This window comes from Trichoplax adhaerens, genomic scaffold, assembly GCF_000150275.1.
Source record: "Trichoplax adhaerens TRIADscaffold_12 genomic scaffold, whole genome shotgun sequence".
NCBI lineage: Eukaryota > Metazoa > Placozoa > Uniplacotomia > Trichoplacea > Trichoplacidae > Trichoplax > Trichoplax adhaerens.
The window spans coordinates 568,314-588,464 of NW_002060954.1; the positions used below are offsets into that span (position 1 = coordinate 568,314).

The following is a 20,151-nucleotide window of genomic DNA, read 5'->3' on the forward strand; positions in this document are numbered from 1 at the left end:
TTCATTCCTGACGTTAGAGAGCGTATACTAAGTAAAACACGTTAGCCACGCGCTTTATGTCATTTATACAACATATACGAAATACTATACTCGTATAAACGCGAATATATATCCGTAAATTCCTTACGTTTTACTGTAAGAATAGGCAGATTAGACCAGAACGTAATTAAAAGTAGAGGTTCCACAGTTCAAATGCACAAGAAGCGGTAAATAGACTAGAATTATGGCATAACGATAAAGAGAGAAAGCGAATGTACACAGTTAATTTTTAAAGTGAATAATAGTATACAGTACTTTCTGTGTTATGTTAGATTAGATTTTAGATTTTATTACATTTTATTATGGACGTGAAACTAATACAAAGTAGATATCTAATCAACCAACGAGCCACTTTGAACTTATTCCCATTGCGTGGGTTATGTACTGTTTCGCTTACGATAGAGATTGTACTCAGTAAGTACTGAGTGCCTTTAACTCGCATTTCATATATCGCGAAAGTTTCTATATTTCTCCTTTAATACTACATACAGTTCAGTAATATTGAGGGTTTATTGTGTATAATAGCATGAGTGCTATGCTGTACTGGTGTATTGGACATCCATTCATACGATCCGTACTGTACGCGTATATTGTATGTACATGTGTTACTTACCAGGGACTTCTCTTATTGATGAATGACGAACGAGAAGTCCCTGTACTAACTAATGCTAGCATCCATACAGTATAACACCTGCTGCCCAGATTGTATAGTACAATAATTAGCAAGTAGTAGCTATGCAGTACATCGTAATCTCTAAAATAGACAATGATAAGAATTCTTCCGTGTTGTTGCTTCGTCGGCATACGACCACTGTCTATATGATCATACACTGTATACCACAAACTTCGATATATCTAGATTTGATTTGATTTATACCTAAATCACTTCCGTTCCAATATCTAGCTAATAAGAGTCGCAAATTAAATCATACCCTAAGTTCTCTAATACGATATCGAGAATGTACGTTTCACGTCACCAGTCCCAAGCGCTGGGGTATACTAACATAACTATTAGTTACCTTTACTACAACTGAAATCGGTAGTTCGGTACACCTCGTCATAATTATAGTTATCACAGTCATAACTAATAGCTATAGGGTCACCATTACCGTATGTTGTTGATAATATTGTACTGTATTTTTAGAACTCCAGGTTCGTGAGAGTTTCATTTCTAGATTTGCATCATGCTCATACGCGTATACGTCTAGAGTGTACAATTTTTCTTACTCACGTATGAGTCAGTAAGTGCAAGGCATATACAGTAGTTAATAAATCAAATACTGAACATTGCATTTAGTATTTGTTGTCACGCAATCCGCTGAACAATGTTTTCGGTATTTGTGCAAGCCCATGAATCATGATTCGTACAGTATCGTATATGGTAGTACGATCTTGTGTACTTATAGTATATTGATATCTACGTTACTTAAAATAATGGTCCAGTCTGTCTTGGTGTCGGGTAGACAAAAATATATGTAAATGTAAATACTGTATGTACTATATGTTAAATAATTTTACAATGTCAAATATATTTTGCTCTAGCATAGAATCATCAATTACCTCAAGTTTCTACATCCAATGTTCGCCTTTGATCCTCAAGATGAAATAGTCACAGCCAAAGTTGCATAAAATTTTGTAATAATTATAATTTACTATACTATATACTGTACACTGTACTGTATACAATAGTTAGAATTCGTTTAGTCCTCCAACAAAACAGTCATAACAAATCAAGTAACAAGCTGATCGCCGATGCACGCAGATTCATATATTCTGCACATCTAACAAGAATTCAACATTAAATACAGTACAGTACATTCCAATTCTAGCATACTGTACATATACGGCATACTAACTACTGTATTCCAATCTATAGTATACTGTATACCTTATTCAGCGAACAATTTAGCAACACCAACCACATTCTTGAACACTCAAACATTTAACTAGGAGCAGCGACATCGTCGATCCTTATGGTACTGTACTGTACAGTACAGTATAATCGTAATAAGTACTGCTATTAGTTAAGGTTCACTAACTGATTTCATGCTATTGTTGTACAGCACAGTACTGTATCAGAACACTAAAGTCTACAGTACAACAGTACAGTACTATACTGTATTTTACAGTAGTTCGGACTCTCGCATACTGTACAGTAGATCTCTACGATCTCGATGACGCTACCAAATCTGAAAGTCGTAGAGTTTAGTTACGCATGCTTATTGATACGATCGATTCTTACCAAGATGGACGGCCTTATGCAGCTACCTGAAGACTTTACATCACAACCGCTAGGATTTATTGCCTTAACGGGGCTCGATATTAAGTACAATGCTATCCATAGATCTATCTGGGATTCCTTTACAGTCAATAGACGACCAGATAGAGTACCATTACATTTCAATCTGCTTAGCGGAGATTACGAGTATCGAAAGCCGAAATCCAAGGTACAAAAGTTTCTTAATTTTACTGTTACTTGATGCGGTGTAAGATAACTTGTGATCGGCTAGACTTGCGGTTGCGAATGTGCGTACACAGTGTTTGTAAAGTGTCTGTAAAACTAATTTTCCGCATATCTGTTATCTATTTACACTGTATAATAACAGTTTTGACTAGATTGGTGCCAAAATTGGCATAGTTTCCGTGATCTTTCATCATATCACGTAAATAACTCACTTGCTCTTACGCCTAACCTAACTATTGAAACCATAGACGATTGAAAGAATACCGATAACATTCTTCCATTAGCCTAAGTTTAATGCCGTACTTTACCTTCTTTTACACAGCACGAATAATTTTAAAAGCTGCATAATATAGTGAATATTGTAGGTGATCGATAATTATAATCGACGTCAATATCGTAATAACTTCATTCAAAATATTATTCAATTATTGGAGAAGAGCTACAATTACAGATTATTACTTGCGACTTGCGAGCGTATCCAGCAGTAAATCTGCAACTTTTAATCATGGACCTCTAGATCCTCTAGAACTTCAGGTTCCAGAAGTCTACGCTTTAATGCACAGCACTAAGCCCCATACCTAAAGTGCCATATATTTATTTGAATCTCGTTGTATGTTACATTCGCTATACATGAGAAACTAGATTAAGTTAAGTAGCGTTGTGACTGTATGTTTGTCTCTGCCAGCAGTAATTGTATCCTGTAAGTTAATATTAATTAATTAAAATACGTGCAGTATATTTCTTTAGAAGCTGACCTTGATTTTAATAATTCAGAGATCGACATATGAATGGTATATCCCAAAAGGTATTATTAAAATGGACTGGATGCAGAAACATATCAACGAAATTCCTTCTGTCCTTGTGATATTCTACGACTTAGACTGGAATGATCCCCAATGGAAAGAGAAACAAGTTGAATGTGTATCCCGTGTAGAAATTGCGAGGTCTGCTCTTCTTCATGTTGGCTGTCCATGTATATACAATCTTATAACTACTCTATACAAGTTTACTTGTCTATTAATATATAATCTTGCTACAACTATAATAGGTCAAGCTTACAGGGTCGAAATACAAAAATTGCTGTCGTCCTCATTCAAACTGCTGCGCCATTACCTCCCGGTATCTTAGAATTGTCATAGGTTTATAGTTTAGCAGTTCACATTTTGTTGATGGTAATGATGAGTCAATAATCAAAACTAGCTCTCTTATTTACTAACTAAGATATATTATATTCCTGAATCAGGTGAAGACATGGTCGCTGCTGAAAGGGCTGCTACCCTGTGCACTGCTTGTGAATTATCCTCCAAATCTTTATTCGTTTTACCACATAACCCAGATCACCTATACGGCTATATTATTAGGTTTATCAATATTGTAGCGTGCCTTAATTGAATTTTTAAATTTCACTATACCAATTCCTTCTTTTACCTGTAACTCCCGAACCATATTGATAGACTGGAAAATGCATATTATGAGTTATCACAAGCTTATTACCATGGTGAATGTCGTCGAGTTAAATCACGCAAGGTATATAACTTGCTGTGATAAAATAATTCTTACACTTGATGATGATTGAACAACTAAAAATCTAATATTTATAAATGTTTAAATTATTAGGAATTATTAAACAAGCAAAAACACGAAGTATGTAAAGAAGATAGCCATTAGACTACCAGCACGTTTAATAGACATTTGGATAATGCTTTATTAACCGTAACTGATACGAGATAAAGTTACCTTTAAGTGGTTATTTGACAGAATTATAAATATTTCGTAGGTTTTAATCGTGCGTCATCAATTTAAGATTGCGTTCTTCTGCGAGCTTAGGCAAGATCGAACATCCGCATTAAAGTAATTTGAGCTGACAATGGTCACTACGAAATTGTATAAAATCTAAGAGGCTATTGCAATATTTGACATAAACGAGTTAGCTTAAATGGTAAAGCGGATACATTTCATTTCTACAGACATTATAAACTGGCTTATAGCAACTTAAAAGAGCTCGAACCCAATTACCGGAACATGTTGGAAACCAAACTGTGTGCTAGTTTTTTTAATTACAAGGTATAAATACCATTGAATTAAATTTTATGAAATTGAATCCATATTATAGTTAGACTCTCTGTATTAGTATAATTTAATCTATTATACCCTCTACGATAAGATTTGTAGATTATGCTTTTTGGATGGTAGCCCAGTAGACGCTATCGCACAATTTCGTAGCCACGTAGATTACTTTAAGAAAAAGAGTGGCTATGCAGAACTAGCATTCATTGATGCTGCCTGGATATCGCACCAGTAAGATAATATTCCAATAAATCATGTTTTACTGTCTCTGTATAAAAATTTTTAATACTATAATATAGGTATAGTATATTTGGCGACCTCTTTGATGAAGCTGTTAAAAATGGTTTAGATGCCATCCAAGTTAGTAATGGCTAGACTAATGAAGTTTTCGTACCATTTTGATCACGTATATTTCACAAAGCATGGGATACAATGATATTTATACGTATACCTACTTTCCAGACTCAACATCCAGGTTTTTATTACCAATACGCCGCCTGTTGTGCTATATTCAGGAAGCAATTATGTTACGATCTATGCCAGGTAAAATTAGACTATTACAGTAGCATACGCAATCGTATTTAGTGCATTCGAATCAACCTAATGCAAAATGGAATACTAATTTAATAGGCGGCTGCAATGTTCCCTGTGCAAAATACATCTGAAACTACTAAATATGTAAATTATTATGGGCAAAGAGTATGGAATCAGGGATATCATAGTATGAGTCAATGACAATACTTAAATATAGAATTTAGATTAAATCGTTAAAAGATGTTAAAATTAATTTAAATCTCATAGCGGAAGCCTCTGATGCAGATTTCGAGAAAGCTGGTATATTGGCAGTTCAAACTGAGGAACTAAAAGTTGATCATTCCTATATCATAATTCAGTTATTTAGTAAAGCAGTTAGTCAATTCAAGAAGTACAAGTCCAGTCGAATGAGAAGACATCTTAGTAAATATTTAGTTTCGTATACAGATAGCTACTCCACGAATTCTTCACGTACGCATTTTTACAACTTTATGTTCTTGATAGCTTTTTTGTCATACTGTTCAATATTAGTGATTAAAATGGCAGAAGAATACTATCATGCCAAGGATTATGTCAAAGCTTTGGCGTAAGTAAAATTTTATCAGTTCTAAATATTAATCTGTTATTTAGTGAGTATGCTATATCTTGGTATTATCAGATTGCTTGATCGCGTAGCTCCGGATTATCGTAGTGAGAAATGGTGGGATCTATTAACTGCCGTTCTAAATTTATGGTTAAAGTTAGTTCGTGACTTAACTCTGCATGTGTTTTATTAAGCGAAGAGACGTTAACTTCTAAACTAGCTGCTAGTTAATACTGTATTGTCTATCACATGGTAGATGTGCATATCTCCTCTCTGATGTACAAAACTATGTCACTGTTTGTGTTGAAATGATATCAAAACGTAAGTAAACCTCTATTTAGCCGATTGTGATGGCTATTACGTTAACTATTAAAGTCTTTCTATTTCAATGTTTCAGCATCTATAACAATAACAGTTTCTTTTCATGTCAGATTCTACTAGTGATATCAACAGTAAATCTCGAATTCAAAAAAATCTTCTTAACATCATCCAGGTAATAATGACCTTATAATAACTATAGACTTTAATGTAACGAAGTATCTAGAATTTGAGATATTACTATCATTAGGGAAAACAGCCTGATCCTGAGAGTGATTTAAGTGCAGTGTCGGTTGAGGAAGCATCTAAACTCTGGATACAAAAATTTGCTATGATTATGGCTCCTATGCCAGCTTTCGACATCGACATCTCTCAATTAGCATCATTTGGTAAATGGTGTAACTAAAATTCTTATTAATTCTATCCCTCAACGCAATAACCAATGATCAAATTTAAAAAACTAATAAGGATGAGTAACACTGATGTAGCTCATTTTTGAACATCGTCTTCTCAATAATTTTACGTTACATATTAGTGGAATGCAAAGTTAGCTTCGGGACTTCTTCATTCACGGCAGATGTTCCTATTATCATCAATGTATACTTGAGGTAATTCTATGCTTTTTGATAAATTCCCATACATAGCAAAACTTAACGTACATGATTTTTAAATTTTAATTGTAAAATCTTCTGGCTAGGTCTTCTTCTCCTCTGCCAATACGCTTTCACAGATTGTCGCTGAAATTCAATATTGAGGTATAAAAATCCGCATGTTAATAACATATCATTATCAATATGGTGGTGCAAATAACGAAGTGTTTTGACTTTATAGGAATACAATAATGTATGTAGTATAATAAATAAAGATACTGATAACGAGGAAAGTCTATTACTGATTCCAAATCAGTTGAAATGCGTTACGTTTAAATTTGTTGCTCGCTCTGAAGATGTTGGTGAGTCATTAGAGGTGAGTGTAAAATTAACATAATGCACTTTACTCTTATCAGGTTATAAATATACGCTTATCTTATTGACGCATAGTGTCAGACTGCTTCTTTACAACTTGGGGACGAAAAATCCTATAATATTGTCATGACTTGGAATACCAGTAGCTCAGCTCTTACTACCCCCACTCCAACTTTACTGTCAAATGTTACTAATCATCCGGAGGTTTTGTCTTTTGATCAGATTCAAGCAAAGCCTGCCACCAAGTATAGTTTGACTAATTCTATTTAAATCATTGTTAAACTAATTCTCATTAAGTCCTTTTGGTTTCTATTTGTTCTTCAGGCTTACTTCTAGGAAACCGTTAATTGATCTAAAATTGCAGCATGAACCTCCTGCTTTAGTGAATGAATATTATTCAGTTAAACTATTGATTCAAAATGATGAAAAGGCAGAAATTTCGGATGTTAGGTCAGTTGTCATTGACTGTATTTTATACAAATCTAAGAGCAATAAATTTGATAAAAAATTTGCTCGATGTATTGGAAATTTAAAACTAATTATATGGGTACGCTCTGATTTTACTTCATTAGCCTTGCGATTGGATTTTCTCAGAACCAGGATGGATCTCAACCGCCAAATAGTAAGACAACAGTTTAATTTTTTTGCTGTTGAGCGATTTATTAAGTGTGATTTATGCCTTGCATTTACAGCATGGCTTTGTATAGATAACATATCAGATAGCTCAACACATTCGAAATCAGTTAAAGATATTCATATTAATAACATTGCATCAGGAGAAAAGGTACGCAAAAAATAGATAATTGTGATTAAAATTACAATAATTCATATCTAATCGATGAAGAGATAATTGCGACGTTTCTACTTTATTCTTATATATGATTGGGTATTGCTAGGTATCAAAATTGCTGTTCGTTAAATGCCAAAGTAATGGACAGAGGGTTATTTCAGTCAAGGTAAGTTACATTATTTACAGTTGTTCTATAGTACACTGAATATCGCCTTCGCTTTATCACCGGTTAGCGTATTGACCAATGAATTAACTTATGTGTAATAGATTACCTACAAAATTAATATTGAAGTTGACGGCAAAGTTACTGAATGTAAATGTAAACAGGTCACGATCAGTAATTTATTGTATACTGTAATATGCTACTGATTGTGTATCCGATAACATATTTACCTATAGCCACTTCTGTTTAATTTTACATAGACTGATAGTGTAACGATTGAAACGGCCATCCCTTTTGAGACGGTAATCAACACGGTAACAACGGAGGTAGGACCAACTAAAATGATCGACATTTAAACTATTAATTTTTGGATACTAAATTTATCTTAAATTTTTGAATTCAGTTAACTAAAGTTGATGCGTTATGTGCCAATGAACCATATTTCATTATGGCCTGCTTAAAGAGCGTTTCACCTTGGCCTATTACCATCCTTAACTCTACTTTCAACCTAATCAACCAATTCGAATCTGTTGATACTGATACACAGTCACAACTATCCAACGGTGCGTACTAGCAACTGAGGTCCTATAAAATTCTTATAATTTCATAGCAAGCAACTTTGTAAGTAATACTACAATGACAACTGTTACATTTTAGTTTCACTACAAAAGAGTGAAGAAGCTAGGGAATGCTTCGCTATAAAATATAAGGGATCAATAGAAAAGTCAAAATTAAACATTGGAAAATTACGTATTAATTGGAAAAGGTATAGTTGAGAATTTAATTGCGGTCGTTAATATTACTTTTGCTGACCCCAGAATATTTTCGTAATAAGGAGTAAACAAGAATATCAGCAACCTGAAGTTGAAACTGACATTACACTACCTACTGTCCTAATTGATACGTCCCCAATATATATTGTTATAGGTATAATCAATTCATGATATCTACTACAGTAATTACTGAAATAACGATTAAATTTCTATTACTGAAGTAATTAAATAAAATATTTCTCAGTAATGTATATAACCTAATTCTATACTGATCTTCCAAGATAAACCAGCTTATGGTTGTTTGAGGACAGCTCTACCCGTAACTTACGAACTTCATAATAGAACTAATCTGGTGCAAGAAGTAGAAATAAACATTGATCCATGTGAATCTTTCATGTTTACCGGACTAAAACAGGTAAAGCACGTAATTTGAAGTAACCATGTTCATTCTAAACGTACTTTCATCATTAATTCGACTACGTGTACGTACTGTCACTTCTAGGTCAACCTTCGAATTCTACCTTCTGATATCCACGCACTTAGGTACGTAATGTATCCTCTAACGACGGGCTACGTAACTTTACCTCGCCTCAAGTTAAATCTACCAAGATATCAAAGCAACGATTCTTTAGGCAAAGCCACAATTGCTGCGCAAGTTCTGGTTAAGGTAATAATTTGAATAATAATACACTGGTACTCCCTTCCCTTATCAATATTATAATTCTGAAGGGTTATGTAAAATCTATGCCTAACTGGATCATTTTTCTATCCATTTTGCAGCCTTCCAGTCGAAAAATTCAAACCGATAACAGTATTAGTAACACAATTTAAAAATAACAGTAATAATGCCTAATAGTTTTTACTAAGCATAGAAAAAATGAATATTTATATTATTGAGCGAATTATTATTGATGCAACGATATTGTAAAGAAAAGCTTAATCCCGTCTGTAAGACAATGCACGTTCATTATGTGGGGTAACGGCATTTTTTATGATACTTTAAATAATCAAGATTTGAAATCAGAAGTGACTTCTAAAGATTATTTTACGCAAATTTTTTACATCGCACCTTTCCATTCTACCTCTTCAACAGCAATTAAACAGCTATGTCTTGTTTACATATATAAAATGTTACGATAGCAATCTCAGTACAGGTCTCAATCTGCAAAACAGGTGTAAGTAGTTTTACTTTTTATGTTGTTAAGCTACAATCGAATTAATCTCGTTGCCGTCTTACTTTGATAATGCTATCATTTACATATCATTCTCCTAATTTCTAATTATATTTCGAATATTACAATAAATCCTGTCTGTGGAAATTTTCTAACTGTGATAATAGCGCTCCTATCAATACTTGATGTTATGTCATATCACTTTTTTTTTAATAGTCGCTATAACGATATACTGTAAATACAAGAAGATGCAGGCGTTCTGATTAGTAAACGTACATAGAAAATCTGTAAATAAGCAATAAGCATGTTTAGTAGCAGCATTTCGTTTTATAAATATGAACCTCTGCTTACCGTATTCTCCTCCATTCCCCATTATATCCATACAAAATTTCATTTATAGTAATCAAGACCGACTACGAATGATAATTATAATTTACTAAATGTTTTAATAAAAGACTCCTGCTTATACAGTAGTTACATGCACACGGCACTATTATTATCCAAGTAGTTGTAGCATGTAAATGATCTTAACGTACGTTAACCATGAATAATTAATGCAATCCCCCACTGCTATAAATAGTTGAATTCGTTGTCACGCCACGAATAGTATATAGTATAATGAAATAATATACATGGCAATTCTTAAGCTTATGCCAGACGCCTTACATCGTAAACTGCAAAGCAGCCTGTCTAATTCTATATATACTGTACAGTGTGTATCAATTATGTTGAACATTCTAAAGAACATTAGCATCAATATTGATCTGAAACGTCTATCAGTGAACGAATTAGACTATGGCTAGTATCAATTTGAACAACTTTAAATTTATTAACTTTACTAACACAGATGAAAATATTAAGCAAACGCTAACAACGAACATTTCAAAACTTTTGTTATTCTTTATCTTGATTTTGATTTCGCAATTATAGAATTCAATTAAACAAAATCTGACCATAAAACATCAAGGAATTACCCATAATTGCTTAATTAATCATATATTATTCAGATATGTATTTAATACGCAATTTTAATTTAAACTTTGGAGTCATTTTTATCGCGATTGTTGACCGCCTGCAGTATAACCAATTATCTCTGCGCTCAATTTACCGAGAATACGTGATTCTATCGTTGTTTGCTAAATAGAGCAACAACTTATTGTACTTTTATTGTGCAATCTAAGTTACTATAGAAGAAACAATCCTATTCAGATTCTCTAAAGCTTAATCAATATAATTTTACAATTAGTAAACTATAGTAGATTTTGAAAACATTGACAACGCTTTACGCGTGATAAGAGGACAATTTCAGCAAAACTGTATCAATGGTTATAAACAACCATCCGCAACACTATCATCTATTTCTAACCATAATAACGTATCGTACGATACACAGAAAGTTGTTATAAACTTAAGGCAGATTGCATAGAAGATTAAGTAAAATACTTGAAATCATTTATGCCTAAGGCTATATTCCATTGATAACGTTTCACTTCAAAACAAGCCCCAGACAACGTCGAATAATTTTCAAGACGCGTGATTGTCTACCTTCTTCTCAGCAAGATGGCGCCTAATAGCGCATTACACAATAGACTATTCAAAAAACTATTACGATGAAAAGGAAAAATCACTATTTACTTTATTTTGATTTTATGTTAGATTAATAAATCCCATTTACAGTTTATCATTAACCGATTAGTTCATTACTTCATAAATCGCTGTAACAATACATTGCTAGCCACAGCACAAAATCTCCCCTATTCGTGCAAAAAACTACTTTTCACCATTTCATCACCAGTTTTACGAGCTCAAAATGATCCCCAAATTTTATATTTTCCTCCTGGTAATATACTCTTTGACAGGTAAAGATAGATTAAAAAAAGCCTTATCATATTACAACTAAATGCTTACAATTTCAGGCTTTATTCAACAGCATCAATAATCACAGATAAGTATCCTTTTTATAATGCAATTAGATCATCAGAGAGTCTATTACCAATAAAAAAGTAACAATTTATTCGTAAACTATATAGCGAACTTCGTCTTGCTGTTAATATTGCTTTCGCCTGATAGATAAATGATTTAATTAGTGAGAAGTTAAAGAATCAGAAATCATTACTTCTCCACAATAACTATGTCATAACAATGATCATCATTATAATGACCACGGGAACAACCAGTTTATGTACAGATTTCATCGTTCGAAGTCGCCATTTCTCTTCACTCTATTGAATTATCTATCCACTATTTTTACACAGTAAAAAGAAATTAAGAATATTTGTTTTAAACCATCCGAAATTGTTTGACAAGATTTTTATTTTAGTATCTCGCTTCTTTGAAATAAGGAATATTACTAAAAGCTAAAAACATATAGACACTAAGAGCGGTATCAGCACACCATCTTTATGAGTACTCCCTCATTTGAGCTGCAATATACAATTACAGTATATCTCACTTGTTGGCTTACTTCTAACATCACCTCTAAATATTCGTTACCATCATGAACTTCATTTAAACGAAAATTTGGGGATTAATATGAAATCCGCTATAAACATGTGAAAAATAACGTATGCACCCATTTGGCCGGTTGCATATATTCGTTAATAATCTATTTTTAATAGCTATATAAATGTATCGTTATCTACCTTATCCTTAATATATTACGTATACCGTATACGTGTACCATGTACATAAAATTCTATTAGTAAGATTTAACAGTTTATATCCTGATAACGATTAGAAAATTACATTATTGGTAACTTCTTGGTTAAAGTACCCGGCATAACATGAGATTATGTACGAAAAATACATTTTACAAATGAGCACGTAAATCATCTATTATCTTGTATTATTTAGCATGGGGACAATGTCCTACCCAGTGCTCATGTCCTAATTCCCATACAATCTCCTGTACTGGACCAAATATTACCCAAATGCCAACTGGATCAGATATTGTGGCTGGTGCTCGAGTATTGTGAGTGTATTTATTTAATAACTTGATAAAAATATATCTATGTGTCTGCATTAATCTAAATAAAGTGAAGAAAGATTATTGATTAAATATGATAGTAAGGCTAAAGTGAATAGATAGATGATCAGGTATGCATTTTTATAATTCTAGCACTCTTAAGATGAGACTAATAATGTCTTGCTTCATGCATACTTAGTCTTATAACTCTAAATTAATGCTACTTGGTTATTCAAAGTCTTATATTTGATTTTATAAGCTACATTTCTGATAACCTTTCCATAAATCAAAATTTTAAAACGCTATGTGTTGTATTTATATCTATTTTACATATATAAATACCTCTTAAATGAAACTGAATTAAAGGTTTGTAAAGTATCTTGAGTTTTGTGTAAAAACTTGTTTTCTCCTTTATTAGCTATCTGAAAAACACGGCTATAACAACAATTGCTGCCAATAGCTTCCTCAACTTTGCCAATATAACAGAATTGTATGTATTCTTGATATAGATATTTTAGATTCATGTCAACTGGTCATTTACCCTTGAGTTCTGTTGTAATATTATTTCCCTTTCACAGAACCATCTCCAACAACCTTATGTTGGGCAGTTTCGATGTGGGTGCTTTTAATGGTCTAAGTAAATTGGAAATACTGTAAGAAAGCAAGTCAATAGATGACGATAATTTAAAATGCTTTCTATAAATTAAGTACAAAGGAGACTTATTTTAGTTGAGTTAGGGTATTTAGTTTACGCTTTACCTAAACAGTTAAATGACCTACTTTATAACCGAAATAAAATAAATTGGAGCAAAACGATATAAATTCCAGTTACCCTAGATGTGACTAAAGTCAGAAAATGAATCACCGTGATACAAAGAAATAATTTATTTAATTAATATTGATTATTGCATTATCAATTCTACCGTTACGTTTTAGCCTTGCCACTAATAATAGACTAAGTCAAATTGGTAACGGCGTTTTTAATGGCCTTAACATGGTTAACACGATGTAAGATTTTCATATTTAACACAATTACTGCATAGTTCTTTAATTATACAGAAAGCTAACATTTACGTAAAAAATCTCATAAAGGTAACTTCTTGATTCAGGTCTATAAAGCGTTAACACATGATATTTATAAAACTTTTTGAATCGATAATTTTATTATAGAGATTTAAGTCATAACGTCATTGCTAGCCTGGATACTAAAGCTTTCAACTTCACTACTAAACTTCAAACTCTGTAAGGCTAGCCACACCGCTACTGAATATTTAACTTACAGTATAATACGATAAATTAAAATCAGTAAATTAACAACCTGAAAGAAAGTTGTGATTTAACTAATATGACTATTAGGCAAGAAGTTAATCCAAGAAGAATAATCTTAATCATTTATTACAATAAACAACGAAGATATGTTAAATTTTCATTAGGATTCTTATGATAGAATTCATGATATTAATTTTATAACAGTGTATTGACAAATAACACTCTACAAACCATTCAAGCCAATACATTTCAAGCCTTGAGCCAGCTATCGATACTGTAATGGCAATAAGAGAATGATTGAACTATCTAAAAAGATTTGTTTATAATTACATTATAATCCACTAATGACATTCAACCAATGCAGCCGACTATATTCAATTTAAATTTTAAATTAGGAATATCGATATGAATCAAATCACTGCATTTGCCGACAATGCCTTTACCGGACTTGTTGGATTAAGCATCCTGTGCATAAACTAAAATTTGCTTTACATAAAGTTTTTCAGCTTTTTGAACTGAGATTGCTATAGAATTTTAATTGACTCTCGCTTAATAATTTGTTAGTCGATTGTCCGACAATATGCTGACATCTTTAAAGAATGCAACATTTGCTGGAATTGGAATAAGTTTATCAACGCTGTAATACCAATTTATGTCTGTTTTTAACTAGCCAATTCTTTGATCGTTTTCGAATGTATTAGGAGAAAGACTATACCCACCTATACATCTACTTTATCTTCATTCTCTAGGTCTGTGAATAATAATCTTTTATCCTCAATTGAGCCCGGATGCCTATCTTCTTTCACTAGGCTAAGATCATTGTAATATAAGCTAGCTCTCCTTTATAATAATTTATTAATTTAAATTATTTAACTAGTAAATTTCAAATACACCACACTACAGCATTAATTTTTGTTTAGGTTTATGCTTCTTAATTTTTCTAAAGTAATCAGCGCCTTAGTTGGTATTATTTCGAAAATAGCTGCAATTCGCAATACTATTTGATTTTGATTCTCAATCGGCTTTATAATTTATTTGTTCATCACTTACTGTAGTTATTACCTTTACGGATAAAAACAAATATCAATATCATATAAATATTTACAATCTAGAATAGATCGACACATAATTGCGTTAAAACGTAAAGTGAATATTGTACGAATCAACATTTTTTATCACTTTCATATGAATACGATTATTATTTCAGAAAATTAGTAAAACTTATAAAATAGAACAAGTATAGATTGTTAAAACCTATGATGGACTTCGTAATCGTCCGATATTGATCGTATCTATCTGATTAATTATAGGTACCTAAAGAATAATTCTTTGAATCAACTTCAAGACGGATCTTTTGGGAGCTTAACTCGATTATTTACTCTGTAAATTGATACCATAATTTTTTCGTTAGTCATTATGCTTCGATATCAGAAATATTAGTCTGCTACAGGCTTAATGAAGTGAAAAAAATACTATTCCATTTTATTGTCAGTAGTAAAGTTGCAGATCAAAAAACAATTAAGATGTTTTGTAAAATACAACTATTAATTGCATTATCTTCTGTTTTTATATTATGTAACAGAGATATCAGCTACAACAGGCTTATGGTCTTTAATAGAAATATACTGGGGAGCGCAAGCAATTTAAGGGGACTGTATGTTGACTATATGTAGCTTTGAGAGCTGATTGTATAATAATTATAGTGTCTATTAAATATCAGAATTTGTAGATTCTGTAAATTATATTTTTTATCAATATCAAGTAAAGTAATTATAATAGCCAACCATGTCAAAGTAGTGCACGTCAATAAAAATACTCGAGACAAAAATTTACTGCTATAGATGTACATACCCGTATTACGAAAGGGCATAGGAATAACACTATTAGAGTATTAGATTTCTTGCTTCTGTTTCTCTTCTTGTAACATTGTCACGACTAATTTAAAGAAAACTGTAAGTAACATATAATAACTTAGAGAAATTAGTGTGGTCTTAAAATTTTCATGACTTGGTAAGAAAATTATTTACTAGTTTTTGTTTTCGTGTGACTGCTAAACATTAACTATGATTAAATAGATGGGAAAATTACTGATTTGCCACTATATAATTTCACATTTACCAATGTGCCATTACAAATTTCATATTTACCAATATGCCATTGCACTCATTTCCTTTCGAGGAAGCTTCATTACCTGAGATAACTCGCCTAGTTCCCGCGTTGTGCTAAGTCACCTTGATAATTTACTAGCATCGCTAAAGTTTTCCGACATATTTTTAAAATTAAATTACGTCTTAATTCATTAGATAGTGGTATTTGTAGCTCTTTCTACAGTTCAGAAGTAATAAATCGTATGTAGTTTCTAATTGAAATGAACGATGGAAAAGCAATATATTGTTCTTGAGATATAATGAAATTTCAATATTCTTCGAATCTTTGAAGACGAAATTTTAGAATACTCGATGATACATATCAGCTTGATGCTCATAACCATTGAAATCTTGCTAAATAGACCGATATCCTTATTCTAACAGCTATCTTAATGGAAATAAATTATCTAACTTTAATGGCACCGGATTTAAAGACCTAAACAGATTGTCAGCATTGTATGTATTTGCTATTAATTTATGCAAGAATTTTTAATTTTGACTGCTGTGATAAGAACTATTATGAAAACATTTTATAAATATTCTCAAGGATTGATATTTTTAATTCATATAATAAAAATACCAAAGACTTTCTTTTATTAATTTTTCAAACGAAAGGTACTTGGATCACAATGATTTTACATACATCAAGGCTTCAGATTTTAGTCAACTTAAAATACGATCTTTGTAAGTAATAATTTTATAACCGTGCGTGTTTGTAGGTACTGTATATATCATAATATAACGCATACTACTACTACATATACTTAATTACTGCACATGACATGATTAAATTTTTAATTAAATAGGTTACTGACACTATCAGTAATTTCTATTAATATACTTTTTATCTTTCAATTTTAATAAAAATTATAATGGCTTATATGAGTTTAATGTGATATTCAACAACATGGCTGCAGTAATAATTAATACATTACTAATTTGCTAAAAACTTGTTAGTAGAGAGTACATATCTCAATCTAATCATTCTATCTCATGTTTTATTATAGCTTTAAAACTTGATGTAATAAAATACCGTTTATTTGCTTTGAGTGTCAACATTGTCGAGATTTTAGCTTAGTAATAGGCTATGAATTTATATTCTATTTACATCACGTATTGTATAAAGTGAAATTTATAATCCATTTCTTAATAAACATTTTAAATGTTTCTAGAACTATGAGCCACAACAAAATAGAACAGATTGAGAATCAAGCATTTGCTGGAATGACTTTCCTATCACAACTGTATGTTGCTACTGTAGTAATTCGCCTGCTGTATAAACTAGAATACGGTATCAATTATCAGGTTAAAATCACATGCGGATAGTACATCAGTATTTTGGTTAATTAATTAATTTAGCTATTTAAACGTTTTTATATAAATAATTTCACCATTAAAAATAGAACTTAGCATTTCTTCTCGAGTGACTGGAGCCCACTGCTTATTTAAAATAAAATAATTTTTATCCTATAGAACTCTCTCTTACAATAAAATTAAAACTGTTACTGCCGATACCTTTCATCAATTATCTGGTCTATTTACATTGTAAGAATTTAACTTTCTACTTTTTCTAAAGTGAAAGCCGATAAATAATATATTTCGAGATATATCTATTCCTAGAAAATTGGACTATAATAATATTAGCACAGTAGCAGCTCGAAGTTTTGGAGCGATGCAACGTTTGACATCGATGTGAGTTAACGATTAAAATATCGTCATTCATATCAGCGTCTGTAACCAAATTACTTTATTAATAGATGCTGTTACTGTAATGATCTAAGTTATCGCTCACTATTTCTATAATGGAAATCAAATCTTTTCGTTTATACGATATTACAGATATCTGAATAGCAATAACTTGATGGCCATCAAAAATGATACCTTTTCTGACGCCGTCAACATTGGATCTCTGTAAGTAAAAGATTTTAGAATATTTTAAACAGTTTCCTACATAAATTCAGAAATAATGAATTCTATCGGTTCTAGTAACCCTATTGCAATTGTTGTATTAAGGTAGTGCTAATAATTTAATAGATTATCTTTCACTATCGATATTAGTTACTTACAAAATAATCAAATCAGAAATATTGACGATCGATCTTTCGCATCTATGAAAATGTTACGAACGCTGTAAGTGATTAATTACCAGGTTATTATAATGCGTTTATCAGCTTTTTAATAATTGTACTGATTTTCCTTGATGAAAATATTGATATTGTGTGATGAATCTTGTTAGTGTACTATGTATATGTTAAGAATATTTTTAACATTCTTGATGATCACCACTAATTCCAACCAAAATTTCAAATCAAATCAAAATAAGAAATTTATCCTATAACCAAATTTACGTGATTAATGATAAAACGTTTGCTGGTTTAGAAAATCTTAACACGATGTAAGAATTTTAATGTTTGAGAACTTAATAAGAATGGAGCGTAATTTATGGCTTATTTTTCGATGACTTATATTGATGAGTGATGTAAAAATTACATGCTAATAGTATCAATTTATGCGTTTAATATTTAAAACTACAGAAATCTGAATGCAAATCCACTGATATGCGTTTCGTCCAATGCATTTATCAACGCAACTAATCTGAGAGATGTGTATGTTGATTAATCATTTCTTTAATTTTTACGCTAGCGTCTTTACGCATTCAATGTGGCGACTCACCTACAAGGGGGTTGATTTATTGTAGTGACTACTGCTAGATTACCATGATTTTCTTTTCTTAGGTATGCCAACTTCAATCAAGTCTGCTGTGCTACACTCCCATCAACAACAGCATGCTCAGCAGGAAGCTGTGCCAATAATGCAACTATCTCCTGCAATAGTGTAACAGTATCAAGTACTAGGTCAGTAGAAATAATCATAAACCTCTTAACAGCTGGATATTGTTATAATATGGATATATCTTCCTCTATTTGATAGACTGTATGAGTAATAAAATTTGATGGCTAATTCAAGAAAAAATATTTTAATTTAGTTTTCAGTACTACTTGTACTTATGATTTAAATTCTTTGCGTTCGCGATAGAATTACAATGATCGGAACTGGTACCATTGGAGCTGCAGTGTCGTCAAATATGTTAAATAGCGAGATCCCTGTAATTTTAGGTTCTCTAATATTAGCTTTGTTACTGCAACGCTAATATTTTGTACGCTTTAATTTAGCAGAAGCCACGTTACTAAAAATCTGTGAGGCTAATAACGTCTCTACTGTAGATCAATTTCTTTATGAATAGCCTTGCCAGATTGAGCTTACATATAAAGAATTTAGAATTTACGTCATTACTCATTAATACTTATATAATGCATACTTTCATCATTTCGCCTAAACATTTTTAGTCATCGTGACTTCCTTATTTTCTGAGTGCGGTCGAGTTCTTTTTTGTTAGTTATTCGCGAGAATATAGCCATGCTTACGCTGTTACAAATATTATAAGATAATCTATTAAATGTACGTGCTCAGTCTAGGTCTAGGTTGAGATCATCTCATAAATCTATCAAGCTATAGAAGTAATGCAGTAATTGACGATAATTTTTAGCTAGTTATTATGCAGCTGCATACCCTGTATCGTTTAACTTGTCAGTATTTATTAATTCTACCTTATCCTTTCAAGTAGTTAAGAATAAAATGGTATGTCATAAAAAAACTGCAATCTTAGTATTTTAGTAAATAAGTTATGCAATTGCTTTTAACTGATCCCCACAATAAAACACATGCCATTCCTTAAACTATTAGTACAAAGTAATTTATGCAAAATAGCTCCATGCAGTACTGTACTGTACTGTACTGTAGGTGCCGATGTACTGTAATGTACAGTAGGTATACTGTATTATGTTAGTTAAGCTGTCATTCGGTTTGCATGCGGTTCCAACCGAACCTTTGATATGTCTACC

General features: G+C 31.7%; 3 protein-coding genes across 3 annotated transcripts; 2 read left to right on the forward strand and 1 right to left on the reverse strand.

Annotated features, from left to right (window-relative positions):
* Positions 1-2,297: 2,297 nt before the first annotated feature.
* Positions 2,298-9,375, forward strand: TRIADDRAFT_30200 (uncharacterized protein; the record flags this gene model as incomplete). The annotated part of the gene is made up of 32 exons (XM_002115706.1): positions 2,298-2,486; positions 3,278-3,447; positions 3,552-3,622; positions 3,747-3,864; positions 3,958-4,030; positions 4,121-4,147; positions 4,281-4,354; positions 4,471-4,567; positions 4,668-4,801; positions 4,870-4,930; positions 5,033-5,113; positions 5,201-5,297; positions 5,372-5,527; positions 5,636-5,690; positions 5,763-5,843; positions 5,944-6,008; positions 6,119-6,180; positions 6,256-6,394; positions 6,541-6,613; positions 6,703-6,760; positions 6,837-6,977; positions 7,052-7,215; positions 7,295-7,427; positions 7,626-7,754; positions 7,867-7,926; positions 8,028-8,087; positions 8,184-8,249; positions 8,327-8,486; positions 8,581-8,689; positions 8,759-8,850; positions 8,978-9,111; positions 9,199-9,375. 32 exons carry the CDS (start codon positions 2,298-2,300, stop codon positions 9,373-9,375), a joined length of 3,306 nt encoding a protein of 1,101 aa, XP_002115742.1.
* Positions 9,376-11,826: 2,451 nt separating this feature from the next.
* Positions 11,827-13,357, reverse strand: TRIADDRAFT_59748 (uncharacterized protein; the record flags this gene model as incomplete). The annotated part of the gene is made up of 3 exons (XM_002115841.1): positions 11,827-11,931; positions 12,741-12,894; positions 13,176-13,357. 3 exons carry the CDS (start codon positions 13,355-13,357, stop codon positions 11,827-11,829), a joined length of 441 nt encoding a protein of 146 aa, XP_002115877.1.
* Positions 13,358-17,425: 4,068 nt separating this feature from the next.
* Positions 17,426-19,400, forward strand: TRIADDRAFT_59749 (uncharacterized protein; the record flags this gene model as incomplete). Its single annotated transcript, XM_002115707.1, has 6 exons — positions 17,426-17,493; positions 17,870-17,941; positions 18,089-18,160; positions 18,308-18,379; positions 18,985-19,104; positions 19,286-19,400. 6 exons carry the CDS (start codon positions 17,426-17,428, stop codon positions 19,398-19,400), a joined length of 519 nt encoding a protein of 172 aa, XP_002115743.1.
* Between the last annotated feature and the right edge of the window lie 751 nt (positions 19,401-20,151).